The sequence below is a fragment of the Corythoichthys intestinalis genome, chromosome 7 (assembly GCF_030265065.1).
Source record: "Corythoichthys intestinalis isolate RoL2023-P3 chromosome 7, ASM3026506v1, whole genome shotgun sequence".
Lineage (NCBI taxonomy): Eukaryota > Metazoa > Chordata > Actinopteri > Syngnathiformes > Syngnathidae > Corythoichthys > Corythoichthys intestinalis.
In genome coordinates this window covers 44233637-44252052 of record NC_080401.1, presented here as the reverse complement: position 1 = coordinate 44252052, position 18416 = coordinate 44233637, and the positions used below count along the sequence as shown (strand labels likewise).

General features: G+C 37.5%; 1 protein-coding gene across 2 annotated transcripts in view; it reads left to right on the top strand.

Moving 5' to 3' along the window:
* LOC130919386 (signal-transducing adaptor protein 1-like) overlaps positions 1–18048 on the top strand; it is a 29851-nt gene extending 11803 nt beyond the window's left edge. Inside the window, exons 8-13 of one of the 2 annotated variants that reach the window (XM_057842025.1) lie at positions 1578–1680; positions 1757–1852; positions 10439–10495; positions 10581–10613; positions 13794–14180; positions 17693–18048. In XM_057842025.1, coding sequence (XP_057698008.1) covers positions 1578–1680; positions 1757–1852; positions 10439–10495; positions 10581–10613; positions 13794–14180; positions 17693–17748 — 732 coding nt within the window. In that variant the 3' untranslated portion in view covers positions 17749–18048. Of the gene's footprint in view, positions 1–1577; positions 1681–1756; positions 1853–4616; positions 5028–10438; positions 10496–10580; positions 10614–13793; positions 14181–17692 lie in introns of those variants that run through there. The other variant, XM_057842026.1, reaches the window with a different exon arrangement.
* Positions 18049–18416: the final 368 nt, after the last annotated feature.

Here is an 18416-nt window from a genome sequence, read left to right as displayed (position 1 = left end):
TAAAATAATGCAGTTTATTTTAAAGAGGGGTGCAAGAGCAGAAACTGCTTTTTCAGCCTTGTCTGTGTTTTCCGCCATATACAGTGGACAGCTAATACTAAAGGCATTTAACTAGGGTTGTTCCGATCATGTTTTTTTGCTCCCGATCCGATCCCGATTGTTTTAGTTTGAGTATCTGCCGATCCCGATATTTCCCGATCCAATTGCTTTTTTTTTTGCTCCCGATTCAATTCCAATCATTCCTGATATTTTTTCCCGATCATATATATTTTGGCAATGCATTAAGAAAAAAATGAACAATATATATACATTCAACATACAGTACATAAGTACTGTATTTGTTTATTATGACAATAAATCCTCAAGATGGCATTTACATTATTAACATTCTTTCTGTGAGAGGGATCCACGGATAGAAAGACTTGTGACTTTGTATATTGTGACTAAATATTGCCATCTAGTGTATTTGTTGAGCTTTCAGTAAATGATACTGTAGCTATGCCCAAATGCATGATGGGAAGTGGAAGCATGACTGTGCGTAGTGGTACCAATTGATATATCTTCTCTGGGAAATAACATAAAGTGTTAAGAAAAAGATCAATTGCTACCTTGCTTCCCCGGATTGCTTCCCATGATGTTTCTAATCGTAGGGAGAGGGATTGTAAGGCTTTTGCCAATTTAAAAAAAGGCTCCAAAGGCTGCCAAAATTCAATCTACTCATTTTACGCTGCCTTTTATCTCTCTATACAGGTAAAACGGCGCCATTACAGATTGAGCGCGGCAATGCGTGAGTGGGTCGTGCAGTGCATGCATTAATTGCGTTAAATATTTTTATGTGAAACATTTTTTTAAAAATTAATTACCGCCGTTATCGGGATAAATTTGATAACCCTACCTTAAGCCTAAACTAAAGACTCTGGATGAATGTAACATATTATGTCTGTAATGTTAAATACAATTAGAAAACGATTTAAAAAAAATATATATATATATTTAAAAAAAAGGCATGGCCGATATTTTTTTGCCGATTCCGATACTTTGAAAATGACGTGATCGGACCCGATCGATCGGGACATCTCTACATTTAACCTTTTTTAGAGAAGTGACTATTTTTGGTCATTTAAAAAAATATAAAACAATAGCAATTAAAATATTATTATTTATTATTGATAATTGCTGTATTTTAAAATATATTTTAAATGAATAATTAATGCATTTATAATTAATAATGATTATTAAAAACTAATAAATGAAGTCAAAATGAATAAAAACAGAAATGCACTCTGTTATGACGCTGAGTTTTTTTTTTTCTCCATTGTATTTAACTCATCGCATGCGATTGATGGCAAGACTGGATATAAATGCTCATGTTTTAGTGCCACTGACGACTAGGACTGTCAGTGACAGCCAATTAAAATCAAAATTTCTACAATTATTAAGATTTTTAAGGAATTGCTAATCTGCTTTGCATAAGAACGAGGATAATAATTATGCTGTCTTTAGCTCAGCTATTTGGGACCGTATATACTGCACGTATACATGAAGGTGATTGACACCGCTTGCGTTTGTAATTGCAGGTCGCATGTAATTCGTTGCACGAAGTCGTCAAGTACCTTTTAGAGGCGACAGCTGGAGCTCTGACGACTCTGGACAGGGAGGAAACCTATCAGAAAAATATTTGTAAGTAATTTACATTCTTTTTTTTTTGTGTGAGGCATCGCCTTCTCATTCTAACTTTCCCCCCCTCAATCTATAGTTTGCATTTCCACGGATGCTGAAAATGGGGAGAGGAGAGTGCATAGTGCCAACACATCCGTGCACATCCCGCTGCAAGGGCTTCACCCCAAGCAAGGTACAAAGACAAACACAGTTGTCATCAGACAATGTTGATGAAAATATATTAACAAAACAACGTTGAATACAAGTAAAACACGTCTTGTGCAAAACGATCATTTTGTAAGACTCGTTCACTGCCATTTACGGTAGGAATATTTTCGTCAATGGTAGCCAATGAGTTCAAATATCTGCATTCATCTTGCGTTTTCGCACCCTAGTCTTTACTTTCCTCTCTCATGGACGTCTATCCTTGTCAATGGCAGCTATAGAGTTAATTTAACATTAATAGTTTTCCATGTACTTTCTAAATGTTGTTTTCTTAAAGGGAACTACAGATAGAAAGACTTGTAGTTCTAAAAAGAATAATTTCATATTAAAACAGCTCTTAAGTTATCATGTTTATACAATTTGTAAAATTTGTTTAACTAGTAGGTCGCCATTGTTGTTGATGTTGCAGGGCGCTGCCAGCTGCCGGGCTGCCAGAGTATGACTTTAGTGAGATTAAACATGTAATCTGTTCAGCCCTTTCAATTTGAACCCGAGAGGAACATTAATGAGCATGACAGCACTGTCGATATTTCACAAAACGAGCAGCAAAAGCAAAATGAACAGGAAAGACGGGATGAGACGAGAGTAGGACAAAACCGATATTCTGCTAAAATATGCTACATCAACAAAACGTCCTACAAGAGGCGAATTTGACACCCAAAGACACACAAAACAAAACAAACATATTGTTTTTGAATTCTTTTTCAGTTAGTGTTAAAATCACGAAAAACACCTCCCACTAAAGTCCTTTTCAAGCAAAATATTTGTTTCTGCAAAACGCCATTGTGTGAGCTCCCGTGCGCTTTCAGCTTGTATTGTTTAGATGCATAAAGACTGAACATACTAAAAATGCCTTTAGAAAATACTTAAACGTAGTAATATCAAGTAAGTGTGGTTTAAGTACGTTACGTGACCAGTGTTGTCAATCTTACTTTAAAAAAGTAATTAATTACAGTTACAAATTACTTTTCCCAAAAAGTAATTGCGTAAGTTACTCAGTTACCTGAATGTAAGAGTAATTAGTTACTTGGCAAAGTAACTGGTGATTACAAAAAAAAAAACAAAAAGAAAAACACATCACACAATGTGAAGTTTAAAGGTTTTGGGGGACAATTGGCCCTAGCCCAATTCTTTACCCTAAACTTAACTAGACACAGGGGTATTCCGGATATTGCGATAACTAGATAGTAACCTTTGCTATGTGTGGAAGTCATTTAATGATTTAATGTTGTTAATCAACCGCTAAAGTTTTTAAAATTGCTAAAATTGCTCCCGTTATTGCATTAGTTCCCTATTTTCGACATGTGTAAGTTTTAAAACTGTTTCATCATTTAAAGATAGATTTAAATGATTGGTATAATGGAGCCTGTGAGCGCGATCGTGATTGCGGGTCACGCGAATGGCTGCGTGGGACACTCAGAGGGCGAAAAGCTTCGCTAAGAACGAGCTTCATGCTTGTGGAAAGAGCCTAAAAATTGTTTAAAACGCTGCCCGTTGGAAAACAATCTCAAACAAAGGCAAGAGGAGGAAAGAAGTCGCGTATACTAACTCGGATTGTTTCCAGCCAACTAGCATTGCTAGCTTGCTGGCTATAGACCCTACCCACATGACGTCACAACTGCGCCCTCCTAACTGGTGCCGCCCAATTGTCCGTCAACGCATCGTGTTTACCTGTTACGGCTACGTACATTCCTCCTATTTCCGGCGTGTTTTTCTGCTCGTTAACATTAATAATCAAAATGGTGAAGGCGTGTGTGGCGGTCGGTTGCAATAACAGAGAAGATAGACGGAGAGACTTGAAGTTCTACCGGATTCCGAGAGACCCGGAGAGGAGAGAGCGAGATGGGCTGTTGCAATTCGACGAGAAAACTGGGCTCCAAACGATTACCACAGATTATGTAGTAGTCATTTTGTATCTGGTAAGATGCATTTAATATATATTTAGAGGGTTTTGTGCTGACAACCACAATTAAGATCATTGCTAGGCTAATCGCCGACAACATACACGTATGTATGTAGTGAGAGTGCTATCGCTAAACCATATAAACATTAAAAGCCCTAACTCCATGGACAAATGACATGAAATACATTAGACTTGACAGTGGATGTTAGCAAGAACAAAAGATTTAGAATTGAAAATTTCGTAACTCACCTTTCCAAGCACAAGATAGATTCTGCCGAATTTTCGTGGACGAGGACCTGTTTCACCCAACCAGCAACGAAGTATTTATAAGCCTCCAAGCTCTTAAAGTTTTTCAAACTTTCGTGAGAATAGGGTGATTTTGTGTGGACAAGATAGTTGTACATATCAGGGTAGCTAGCAGATGTCAGGCAAATACGGCGGAGACAGCGGGTCGAAAAACATCGATTTAGGCATCAAATATGGATCTGGCGAATGGATAAACTGAAGCTTTTCCACATAACGCCTTTTATGCAACACATCAAGTGAGTTTACGGAATCCGAAAGCACCGGGTCTTCCATGAAATGCATTATAAATTGCTCGATCAATTGAGACCATTGCTAATACAGACACAAAATGACGGACAAGGGGGCGGAACAATACAGCGATCACGTGATTTTGTGACGTCGGTGGGTAGGGTCTATTCTCGCCTAGCCGCACGCAACAAGCGACACCTTGACCACACCATTTACAACGCAATGCCGCCGAAAAAAGGTCCGACACCAGAGGAGTTTGAGGACATAAAACATTCTCTTACTTCCTTGATTGAAGAGGTGACTGCGATCGGAGTACAGCAAAGACAACTTCTGGGGCTGCTGGAAGAGGTCAAACAACTTCACATCCAAAATGTGGAAAAAGATCGGCGCATCACTCAGCTGGAGAGGCGAGTGGACGAGCTGGAGCAAAGTGCCCGTAAAAACGACGTGGTTATCACCGGCACCAAGATCCGACCGCATACTTATGCACCTGCGGTGGCCACGGACGACGGGGAACCCAGCCAGCAGGAGGAAAACTCGGTGGAGCAACAAGTGGCATCTTACCTTCGGAGCAAGGGAATAACGTGGGACTTGGAGCACATCGAGGCGTGCCACTCGTTGCCGATGAGGAATGACAGACCGCCAGCCATCATCATGAGATTATCAGTCAAAAAAACAAGACAATGCTGCTGAAACAAGGTCGCAAGTTAAAAGGTACCGACGTATATATGAACGATCACTTAACACGGAAGAATGCTGATATCGCCAAAAAGGCAAGATATCTTAAAAAGCAACGCAAGATTCAACACACGTGGGTAGTCAATTGTAAAATATACATTAAATTGAACGGAACGCCTGAGGAAGCAAAAGTGCTGATGGTGCGAGATATTGAAGAGCTTGAAAAGTACTGATACCTATCAAGACCAGGTACCATCTCTGCATACATTGACTATGAACGATACATCAAACACACGAACTGTACTCAGGGATAAGAGCGATATTGATACACTACTGCGAACCCTTCAACACAAACAAATAGAACTTGAGGCCTTTGAATCCAACGAGTCCAACAAAACAGACCCTAATATAGCTATTGATCCTGAAAATCATTTTTTTCCCTTCTACTGTTACCAATTGTAATTATTTTACACAACATCTGTATGAAAATCATATCAGCTCAATGGGCAAACTGTCAATTATACATTTCAACAGCAGAAGCATGTACAAAAATTTCAGCTCTATCAAAGACTATCTGCCACAATTTACACACCCCTTCAGCATAATTGCTATCACAGAAACGTGGTTTAATATTGATAAAGGTATTGATTTTCTTATGGATGATTATGAATTAAAATACATAAATAGAGAAAAGAAAACTGGTGGTGGAGTTGCCCTATATATACATAAATCAATTCAATGTATAGTATTAACAGATATGTCAAGAACACTGGATGGGTGCATGGAATGTTTGACAATAGAGATCTACAATGAAAAAAAGAAAAATATAATTGTCAGCTGTATCTATCGATCACCCGGCTCATGTATTGAATCCTTCACTGAATGGATGGGCCAATTGTTTTCCACTATTAAGCAAAAAACATTATTCATCTGTGGAGATTTGAATATTTATTTATTAAATCCAAGCAAACTGGCAGCAATAGACAATTTTTTGGATACAATGTATAGTATGTCTCTTTACCCAACAATAACTAAACCAAGTAGGATTACATCACACAGTGCTACAATTATCGACAATATCTTTACTAACAACTTGGGAAATCAGATAGTCAGTGGCTTGCTCATATGTGATATTACAGATCATTTACCGGTTTTTACCTTATTTAATTGTGATATCTGGAAAAGTAAGGATAGTGACTTGGTATATCAACGAAAAAGGACCGAAGAAAATATTAAAGCATTCAATAACAGTTTGATGGTCCAGGATTGGACTACTGTATTTAGGGAATCAAATGTGGACAGTGCGTATGATAAGTTCCTAGAGAAATTTACTTCTCTTTATAATACACACTGTCCTGTTGAAGGAAACAGTACAAAGAAAAGGGAATTCAAATGCCCTTGGTTGACAAAAGGAATAATCAACGCCTGCAAAAAGAAAAATTATTTATACAAGTCGTTTATCAAGTTAAAAACCAAAGAAGCTGAACTGAAATTTAAGTTTTACAAGAACAAATTAACAGCTATAATAAGAACTAGTAAAAAGCTATACTACAACAAGCAGTTATATGAAAATAAAAATAATATAAAAGGCACATGGAACATATTGAACAAATTAATCAAACAAGGATCTACCAAGGCAACACATCATGACCACTTCATTGAAAAGAATGGTATAAATTATGATATGAAAAAAGTTGTTAACAGCTTTAATAGTTTCTTTGTAAAAATCGGTTCAGAATTGGCTGCAGTGCAGGTATTCCGGACCAGGACCCCGACCACTATTATAAAAGAATTAAATGGAATCAGAATTCAATCTTTATGCAACCAGTGAGCAGGAGGTGATAAATACTGCATTGAAGTGCAAGAGCAAGCTGTCCACCGACTGTCACGATATTGACATGTTTATTGTTAAAAAAGTTATACATAGCATAGCAACGCCCCTCACTTATATTTGTAATTTATCATTTCAAATGGGTCAATTTCCACACAAAATGAAAATTGCTAAAGTAATTCCAATACACAAAAATGACAGTAAACACAGTTACACAAATTATACACCGATATCACTATTACCACAATTTTCTAAAATCTTGGAAAAACTATTTACCTGCCGAATTAATAATTTTCTTGATAAACACAACATAATTAACCAGGGCCAGTATGGGTTTAGAACAAAAACAACCACCTCAATGGCAATTACAGATGCAGTAGAAGAAATCACAAATGCATTGGATGAAAAAAAACATGCAGTTGGAATTTTTATTGATCTAAAGAAAGCTTTTGACACAATTGATCACACAATTTTACTCAAGAAACTACATCTATATGGTATCAGGGGGGTTGCTGGGGAGTGGTTGAGAAGTTATTTAACAGGAAGGGTACAATATGTGAAAATGGGGAAATGGTCATCAGAATATCTCAGTATCTCTCATGGGGTCCCTCAGGGGTCCGTTTTGGGACCAAAATTATTTAATATTTATATCAACGATATATATATACTGTATCTCAGTTATTGAAATTTATACTTTTCGCAGATGACACAAACATATTCTATAGTAGTGAAAACCAAAATGAATTGGTAACTAGTAACTACCGTAAATGAGTAATTAAGTAAATTAAAGAGGTGGATGGATATAAATAAATTATCACTTAACTTAAATAAGACAAAGGTAATGATATTTAGTAACCTAAAATATAACGCAGAACTACAAATAAAGTTGGATGGGGTCCCAATCGGGAATGTAAATGAATTCAAATTTCTAGGAGTTATTGTAGACAGTAAATTATCATGGAAACCCCACATCAGACACATCAAAACCAAAATCTCCAAAAGCCTGTCACTAATAAACAAAGTGAAATCATACCTTGATGACAGTGCACTCCGCACTTTGTACTGTTCTCTAGTGCTCCCATATTTCACTTATTGTATTGAAGTGTGGGGAAACACTTACAAATCTACCATCAATTCATTAGTCACATTGCAGAAACGTGCGGTACGAATCATACATAAGGTTGGATTTCTCGATCACACCCACCGTTTATTTGCTCACTCAAAACTATTAAAAATCAAAGATCTTGTAAACTATCATACAGCTATAATGCTATTTAAAGCAAAAAAGGAATTACTGCCCCATAATTTACAAAACCTATTTAAGGTTCGAGAGAATATCCATAGTCTGCGAGGCTCTGGAGATTTTATGTTGCCAAGATTTCGAACTACTTGCAAACGTTTTCGTGTGTCTGTATGTGGAGTGAAACTCTGGAACAATTTAGACAATCATTTCAAGCAGTGTCAGAATATCAAAAAATTTAAATCGTTGAATAAAAATATGGTCTGGTCACAATATAATGACATTTGCTGACAATGTGTGTTGCTGTTTTTGTCAATTGTTGTAAATATTGAAAATATTGTGAATGAGCCAACATTAGTTGGTTGTCTGTTGGTTTAGTTGTTTTTGTCTGTTTTTCCTTTTTTCTTCTGTTTCATTGTGTGGACAGGAGTATCCCACGAGTAAGGATGCTGGACAAAGATCAGGGGTGGGATAAAATAAGTTTTTTCTTCTTCCCACTCCCTTTCGAGTGCAATTATTTTTGTTGAATTATATTGTAATTTGTATGTTTTATGTTTCTTTTGTGTGTGCATGCTCGAAATAAAAAAGTTTCATCATCATCATCATCATTTAAGTTAAGTTTTGCCGATTTAGGAGCATTTTAGATAAAAAGTTACTCAGGTTCGCTAGGAAGGTACTCTACAATAGAGCCTTCCTGAGAAATCTACTGCTTTAAGATGGTGGCTGTTTACTAACGCATCTAGTTCTTCATACATGTTCCTAATGCCGCCGTGTCTGTCATTTGCATCTAGTTGTATATATTTTATATCTACCAAAGAATCATGTGGGCATAGTTTGTAGGCTATCGGCTACAGTCAAGTATTATTGGAGCCACCTAGCATAGTAGCGTTTGCAACGGCGTCACAATCCCTTGCCTCATCCCCACTCCTGCTCTGCTCTCTCGTCTCCGTGAGTCCGTCTTTTTTAGACTTTTCTCGCGTCAGTCAACCAACATCGTAAAGCATAGTAACGCACGGTTTTCCCGCCTCAGTAACGATAACGGCGTTGCAAAGATGAGAAAAGTAATTAATTAGATTACTCATTACTGAAGAAAATAATGCCGTTAGTAACGCCGTTATATTCTAACGCCATTATTAACAACACTGTACGTGACTAATATAGTCAACAGATCAACAATCTGCTTTAAAGCTACCACAAAAAAACACAATGCTTAGAATTATGAGAGGGAAACACATGCAAAAAGTATTTTTAGGCAATGAAAAGGTAATAAAAGACTCAATAAAAACACAAATACTAAGTACTCGCCGCTTTTAACCGATGTGCGCATGCGTTGGACGTCTCGCCGCGTAGGAAGGAATTGCAGAACACCGGTAGTGTTCGTCTAGTGTCAGTGACAAACTACGTTATCACCCCGAGCGTCCATCGCGCGCATAAAACGTACTAAATGTCAATATTTTGTGTGTTTCTAACGACATATTCTAGTAAAAGAGAATAATTGTGGCTTATTAGAGCCGACAAGTCTTTAAGTCCGAGATTCCCTTTAAATCATGAAGATTTAAAAAAAAAAAAAAAAAAAATACATGTAAACCAAAAAAATCCTCAATACTACAATTAAACAAATTTAGTTTAAATCTCTTCGTTTAATTTATTTAGTGGATCACTTCAGCTAAGGCAAGGCAAGGCAAATTTATTTATATAGCACAATTCAACACAAGGCAATTCAAAGTGCTTTACATCACATGAAAACCATAAAAATCACATTTAAATCAACACAACGTAAAAACCAAGACAAAAGATCGCATTTAATCACAGAATAAAAATAAATAAATAAAAATAAAACAAAAATAGCTAACATAAAAACACATTAAAAAATTCCAATAAAACAAAAAAAGTCATTAAAATAGCTTATTACATTTATTTTCCCAAAAATTTCCTGTTGCATTTGTTTGCCAGGATGAAGCATTTTGAACTATATATGTTCACCATATTATCTAGATGGGCATAGAGTTTACACAAAGCAATAATGAACTTCCAACAAAATAAAAATCTTTCAAACTAAATAATTTGATCACAAGAGAAAAACTTTCAAAAAGCAGTTGAAAATTCAATGCAAACATACACAAACACACAAAACAAACGCATTGTTCTTGAAGAATTTTCAGTTAGTTTTAATGTTAAAATCCCAAAATAAACAGAAAACACACCCTTCTTAAGTCCTTTTAAAGCAAAATATTTGTTTCTTCAAAACATTGTGTGGACCAACACTAAAGAGATGATTGCTGTTGTGGTTGTGTTTGGACTGAAAAGCTTGTCACTGACTGACAGCTGTTAACACCACTAATGACACGTTTCTACCTTTTTTTCGCAGCTTTGCCAAGAGTGCCGAGTGAAGAGCAGGAAGAAAATGTCTATGTGAATGACAATAGTGAGTACCTGTCATCCCTTGTTTGTCTCTAACTAGCCTGGCTTCATTGTTGTGCTCTTCTTGACCTATCCTTTGTCAATCACAGTTCCCGACGATTCCACCGTGGAGCTGTCGCCAGGTAAGCTTGATGACTTTTTTCCATTGAGATCTTTTTGATACGTGTTCGGTGGCTGGCTTTTTTTTCAAGCCCTTATAAAGCTTACTATAAGTTAACCTCATAAATGCCTGACATCCATTTATGTGGGCGTCACATTTTGTCACATAATATAGCCTACTCGGAAAAGTGAGTTTAATAGGCCAATCCGTTATCAAGTTATCAGGAAATCCATTTTCTGAGCTCTCGGACCTTGGACTTTATGATCTCAAAATTTAATCAGCCCATTTCATGAAATAAGAATGACCTGTAAGTTTGATATTTTAAGAACGAGTAAAGGAAATGTCTTCAACACGGAAGTTTTTCGGACTGCAAGTCACACCCGAGTAGGGCTGCAGCTATCGATAATTTTAGTAGTCGATTAATCTATCAAGTAGTTAGTTCGAATAATTGAGTAATCGGATTAGGAAAATTTAATGCAATGTAGAATAACTTTTAGGAGATGTAAAACAAAGGATTGCTAAGATTGCACTTTAAAAAGAGCATTACATGAGTGTTTCTTCGAACTGCAGAATTGCATTTTCATTTTAAAATAAATTTTAAAAAACCTGAGCTTAGCCTCAAACGGTATAATAAATAATGAGGTTCTAAGTACAAAAAAAGAACGATTGGCTAACTTGCATAGGAAAAGTCCGCGAGCTTAAATGCTATAGCCTATAATGCTTTTTTTTTTTTTTCTTCCCAATGCGCTTAACAAATCGTCGAAACACATATTCAAACAACAAAACAGCTAAATAAACCTATAAAACCTATAAACTAAATTACAAAAGCATAAAAAACATTAGCTCAAACAAAAACTTACCTTATGTTGGTCTTAACAGGGAGCAGATGGATTCAGCCATGTTATATTAGTTATGTCATATTCACTGTTGCCAATAGAGGTCAGCGTATCCACCCAAATCAATATACCTAAATGCTCAAATACGCAAAGCAGCAAAATTTGATTGGAAGCTTTTTTGTAATCGAATAACTCGAGCCAATCAATTAACCGTTACAGCACTACATCTGAGTATAAGTTGCACCAGACAAAAACTGTCCAATGAAGAGCAAAAAGGAAAACATACAGGTTGTCCTCGGGTTACGACAAACCCAATTTACGTGATTTCGACTTTATGACGTCCGAGAATCGTGCGCCATTTTGTCTCCAGTCGTTTTTTTTTTTTTTTTTTTTTTTTGTAGACACATAAACAGTATTTTATTTTTACTCTATTTTATTAGTATGACTGTTCTGCCCTTTGGCGAAATATGTATTTGGTTATAATGTTATAACGTTATAACGACATATAACACATGTTTTTGGATAGTTATTTTGAGATTCAGGGGGTTTTAAGGAGCACTTAAAGGGTTAATTCCAATTTATGCGGAAATTTGGGTTACGTCGCCAGCGTAGAACTCGTCCGTAACCCGGGGACTACCTGTATAAGTCGCAACGGAGTATAAGTCGCATTTTTGGGGGAAATTTATTCGATTAAATCCAACACCAAGAACAGACATGTCATCTTGAAAGGAAATGTAAAATAAAAATAGAATAGAGAACAACAGGCTGAATAAGTGAACGGTATGCTAACGTTACATGACGCATAAACAATGAACTGAAAACATGCCCGGTATGTTAACGTAACATGGCTATGAAGAGTTATTCAGAAAACTATGGCATAAAGAACGTGCTATAGCATAAAGAGCATGCTAACAAGCCCCTCGCAGTTGTTTATATAAGTGACCGCCAATGTTGAAACATAGGGCTTGAGCGCCCTCTTACGGTTTAGTGTGAAAATAACATGTGAAATGATCTCATAATTAGGGCCGTCAAACGATTAAAATTTTTTAATCGAGTTAATCACAGCTTAAAAATTAATTAATTGTAATTAATCGCAATTCAAACTATCTCTAAAATATTTTTCTTTAAATTATTGTTGGAATGGAAAGATAAGACACAAGACGGACATAAACATTCAACATACTGTACATAAGTACTGTATTTGTTTATCATTATAATAAATCCACAAGATGGCATTAACATTAACATTCTTTCTGTTTAAGGGATCCACCGATGGAAAGACTTGTAGTTCTTAAAAGATAAATTTGAGTAAGGGTTATAGTAATTTTATATTAAGAAAAAGAACGTCTCCTGCTCCGCCCAAATGCATAATGGGAAGTTGAGCAACCATGACTGTCAGTGGTGGCTGGAAATGGTATACAATATGTTCTGCGTTGTGTTCAATTAAGCCTGTTTAAAAAAAGGTCGTATCTTGCTCCACCCAAATGCATGATGGGAAGTTGGGCAACCAAGACTGTTAGTTGTGGCTGCCAAAGGTTGAGCCAATAAAAGGCGCTGAATGTCCACTCGCATTTCTCTGCCTTTTCGCTCTCATTGTGTTAAAACGGAGTCATTGTAAACTGTTTGATGCAACGCATGAACGGGTCATTCCGTGCGTGCGTTAATTGCGTCAAATATTTTAACATGATTAATTGTAAAAAATTAATTACCGCCCATTAACGCGATAAATTTGACAGCCCGACTAATAACGTGTTAATAATTTCCTACATAAGTCACTCCAGAGTATAAGTCACCCCCCCGGCAAAACTATGAAAAACACTGCAACTTATTCCGAAATATACAGTATATTCCGCAAGAATACGGTAATGTACTCCTTCTGAATAGGTTTAACCGACTGTCAGAAGTAATTAATACAATTAAAATGTATAAAAGCAGAAATGCACTCTGGTTATATAGGCCAATAACACTATAGGGTAGATTTTTTTTAGTTTTGACACCAACAAACCAATTCATTTGAACTCAGAGGACTAGCTATGAATGCTCACGTTTCAGTGCTGTTTACGGTACTAGTGGTCCAATCCATTTTGACTGGAAACCTCCCAGTCAAATTGGATTGGATGCCTAGTGCTGTCAATGGCAGCCAATAACTTAAACGAGTTATCACCATCACCCTCCAAATTCTTTAAAATACTTTCTGCTGCAAATCCGGTCTGAGACAATGACTGATAGATAACTCAGTATGACTCACAAGTTCAACAGAATGAATATAATGTTTGGTTCCGTGTTTCGATAGCATGTTTGGCAACAGATATAATGTTTGATTTCTTGTTTCGATATCATTCAAATGTCATATCTGCTCTCTGCAGAGCCTGAACCCAAACAGCCGGCTGGAAAATTGCCTAACGTCTCAAAGCTTGAAACCATAAAGGAGGCTGAGAAATCACCAAAAGCGCAAAGGCCAACGCCCGAAAGAAAAATACCAATTGGGAAATTGCCGAAAGCATCGACGGCAGACGCTAAACCGTCGCCTGGGAAATCACAGAAAGTGTCGCTGGCAGACACTCAAGACACTCACACTGGGAAATCACCAAAAGCGTCCTCGCCAGATGTTAAAGAACCAACTGCAAAATCGCAGACAGCGCCGACGCCTGCCCCCCGCAGATGTCCACCGTCTACCTCGCCGCCCACCGTCAAGTCCTCACTCAGCAGGGACATCAGATTGAGGCACCACAACACGGACTCCCACGTCCAAGGTACCTATTCACACCAAATTTTGTGTATTAACGATTCCTTTATATGACAGAAATACATAAGGCGGAAAACACAGACAAGACTGAAAAAGCAGTCTCTGCTGTTGCACTCCTTTTTAAAAGAAACTGCTATATTTTAAGCCAAAACAACTGTTGTGTTTGATAGAACAATATGTCTATATGCTGCCATAGCAGATTCATGGTGCTTTAAGCCCCCGAACTATTTTCAATTTGTCCGTTTTACGCCGGAAAACCCCGTTTACAGACGTCACGCAACCACTTTTGTTTCAACCCAGCCATAAAAACGAAGGTATTTATTATATTTGTTATTCGAAATGTCTGTCATTTTCAGTTTAGAATCATTAATTGATGTCTGATATTTCGTTTTTTTTTTTTAAATAAACGACTTTAAAAAATTATTCACTCGCATATTTTAAACTTTTAAACAAATTACGTCACAATGAAAAAAATGGTGTCTGTAAAAAAGTCTCGGATATCTACCCAAAGGCACAGGTTTGGTCTCAACATTGGTAGGGACGCTATAACAGCATAACTTGCATGTACACTTTTTGCTGGGGACGGGACATTAATAAGACCAAACAGATTGGCTACATTTCTCAAAAATAGCTGGTTCCTACATAAAAATGAAAAAAAGTTACAGTAAAATTATTTTCATGGGAGGAATAAATGCACAGTTGAATTACAGTGCCTTGCAAAAGTATTCGGCCCCCTTGAATCTTGCAACCTTTCGCCACATTTCAGGCTTCAAACATAAAGATATGAAATTTAATTTTTTTGTCAAGAATCAACAACAAGTGGGACACAATCGTGAAGTGGAACAACATTTATTGGATAATTTAAACTTTTTTAACAAATAAAAAACTGAAAAGTGGGGCGTGCAATATTATTCGGCCCCTTTACTTTCAGTGCAGCAAACTCACTCCAGAAGTTCAGTGAGGATCTCTGAATGATCCAATGTTGTCCTAAATGACCGATGATGATAAATAGAATCCACCTGTGTGTAATCAAGTCTCCGTATAAATGCACCTGCTCTGTGATAGTCTCAGGGTTCAGTTTAAAGTGCAGAGAGCATTATGAAAACCAAGGAACACACCAGGCAGGTCCGAGATACTGTTGTGGAGAAGTTTAAAGCCGGATTTGGATACAAAAAGATTTCCCAAGCTTTAAACATCTCAAGGAGCACTGTGCAAGCCATTATATTGAAATAGAAGGAGCATCAGACCACTGCAAATCTATCAAGACCCGGCCTTCCTTCCAAACTTTCTTCTCAAACAAGGAGAAAACTGATCAGAGATGCAGCCAAGAGGCCCATGATCACTCTGGATAAACTGCAGAGATCTACAGCTGAGGTGGGAGAGTCTGTCCATAGGACAACAATCAGTCGTACACTGCACAAATCTGGCCTTTATGGAAGAGTGGCAAGAAGAAAGCCATTTCTCAAAGATATCCATAAAAAGTCTCGTTTAAAATTTGCCGCAAGCCACCTGGGAGACACACCAAACATGTGGAAGAAGGTGCTCTGGTCAGATGAAACCAAAATTGAACTTTTTGGCCACAATGCAAAACGATATGTTTGGCGTAAAAGCAACACAGCTCATCACCCTGAACACACCATCCCCACTGTCAAACATGGTGGTGGCAGCATCATGGTTTGGGCCTGCTTTTCTTCAGCAGGGACAGGGAATATGGTTAAAATTGACGGGAAGATGGATGCAGCCAAATACAGGAACATTCTGGAAGAAAACCTGTTGGTATCTGCACAAGACCTGAGACTGGGACGGAGATTTATCTTCCAACAGGACAATGATCCAAAACATAAAGCCAAATCTACAATGGAATGGTTAAAAAATAAACGTATCCAGGTGTTAGAATGGCCAAGTCAAAGTCCAGACCTGAATCCAATCGAGAATCTGTGGAAAGAGCTGAAGACTGCTGTTCACAAACACTCTCCATCCAACCTCACTGAGCTCGAGCTGTTTTGCAAGGAAGAATGGGGAAGAATGGGCAAGAATGTCAGTCTCTCGATGTGCAAAACTGATAGAAACATACCCCAAGCGACTTGCAGCTGTAATTGGAGCAAAAGGTGGCGCTACAAAGTATTAACGCAGGGGGGCCGAAAAATATTGCACGCCCCACTTTTCAGTTTTTTATTTGTTAAAAAAGTTTAAATTATCCAATAAATTTTGTTCCACTTCACGATTGTGTCCCACTTGTTGTTGATTCTTGACAAAAAAAAATTAAATTTCATATCTTTATGTTTGAAGCCTGAAATGTGGCGAAAGGTTGCAAGGTTCAAGGGGGCCGAATACTTTTGCAAGGCACTATAACGTTAACAGTAGAAAAAATACAGGAAGACACGTCTCTAAGCAGCTTTCTACTCGAGTTTTACGGGTTAGCAAGTTCACACAGTTTATTGTTATGCTAACTCTGATGCAGGTCGGACTTTCAGTTGCAAAAATAGTGGTGTGTTCCCCACCTTCACAATATTGACGCCTTTTTACATTACTTACAGTGGCTTCTGCTTCTGGCCAGAAAAAAAACGTCTAAAATCCCTCCTCTTCAAAGGGGGCAGAGAATATGTCGACATGTATTTCTGTCGGGATTGTGTATTGAATGCGGGGGTTCTAGTCATCAGCCAATCAAAAGTGCTTTTGGAGGGGGGGTGGATGGACCAGCACATTCAGCAAGTGAAAAGGATAAATGGAAGTCTGAACATAATGTAGGGTCAATTCTATCCTTACAACTTATGGGAAGACAATCTAAATTACCTATATAACTGAACTCGTTATATAATGCAAATAGGGTTGCTTAAAAGTTGGTGGGGACAATTTCAGCATCCTTAAAAGTTGGTGGTGTTATGTCCCTATTGTCCCTATACAAACCAACGCCCTTGTATCTACCTCATAACTATCGTGTAATTATATATTTTTTGTTACCGTCGCCTTTTCTCCGATATGTTAGATGATGAATAATGGATCCAAACAAAGAAAAATTGGAAAAAAAAAAACGTTTAAAAGGGTAAATATATGAAAAAGAAACTCTCGATCACTCCTTGATGTCTGCGATTTCTGCATCGCGACCCCTTGTTAAATTACCGTGTTTCACCCATAAAATCCCCTGAAAAAATCCAGCTGTGACCATTCACAGTGTCTTGACACTCAGTGATACATGGTAGATGGAGTTTTTGGTTCGAAACAAGGTAAGTACGCGATAATATCTCGTTAAAGTCATGGCGTCTGTAATTCTGCTCTCGCGTGCTCTCGCCTCCAGATAGGGTTTTCCTGTTTAAATTTTTTTAAAATGCCCTCCTGTTCAAAATTTTTCTTCCCTCAGAAATTCAAGATTTTAAGCTTTCCAATGGTGTATCACACATGCAAATCGGACAATTTTGAAAGTTGGCCAAATTGGGGGCCTCAGAGCGGAACTTCAAGTTACCTGAATGTTTTGCGCCATATGATATTGTGAATTAACCTCCATTGTTCTCATCTTTGCAGCATCTTTGGAAGAACTCAAGCTTAAGTTGAAGAAAGTCGGCAAGTGTGTCGAATGACTCCCGTGACCTCTGCAACCTCTGCAACCAATCAATGTGAACGACTGACGACACGTCCGTCGCCATTACGACCAGCTGCACTTTCTCCCACTTCACCCGTCTCGAATTCTCTGCTGCAAACGTGGTGAAGACGGTCGCTGCCATTAGCATGGCAGTAGCAAATGTCCCTCATATATCTATGAACTGCTGCTAGTTAGCCTTTGTATATAATATATAATTATGGGCACAGATGGAAATATTGCCCCTGTATTATTTGATTCCTGTTTTGTACCGAATACAAATTGTTGGACCTGATGTCAATAAAAGTTCAAATTTGTAACATTGATTTTTAAAACATTACGCAAAAAAAAAAAAAAAAAAAAAAGCATTGCTAAAAAAGATGAAAGGTACAATTGCACCCAGTATGAAGTCAAAGATGTAGTAGCCATTGGCGAGATATCTCGGCCAACCCATAGTTTTTTTTATTTTTTATTATTTGGCTTCCATTGACGGTACAAGACGTCCAATCCAGTTTGACTGGGAGAAGCGAAGCTGCCATGATTAAGACAGGTTCCCTGCAGGGTTCAACAAGGTAGACTTAAGACTTTTTTAAAGACCATAATGAATAAAATTTAAGACCAATTTCACATACAGTGGGGCAAATAAGTATTTAGTCAACCACCAATTGT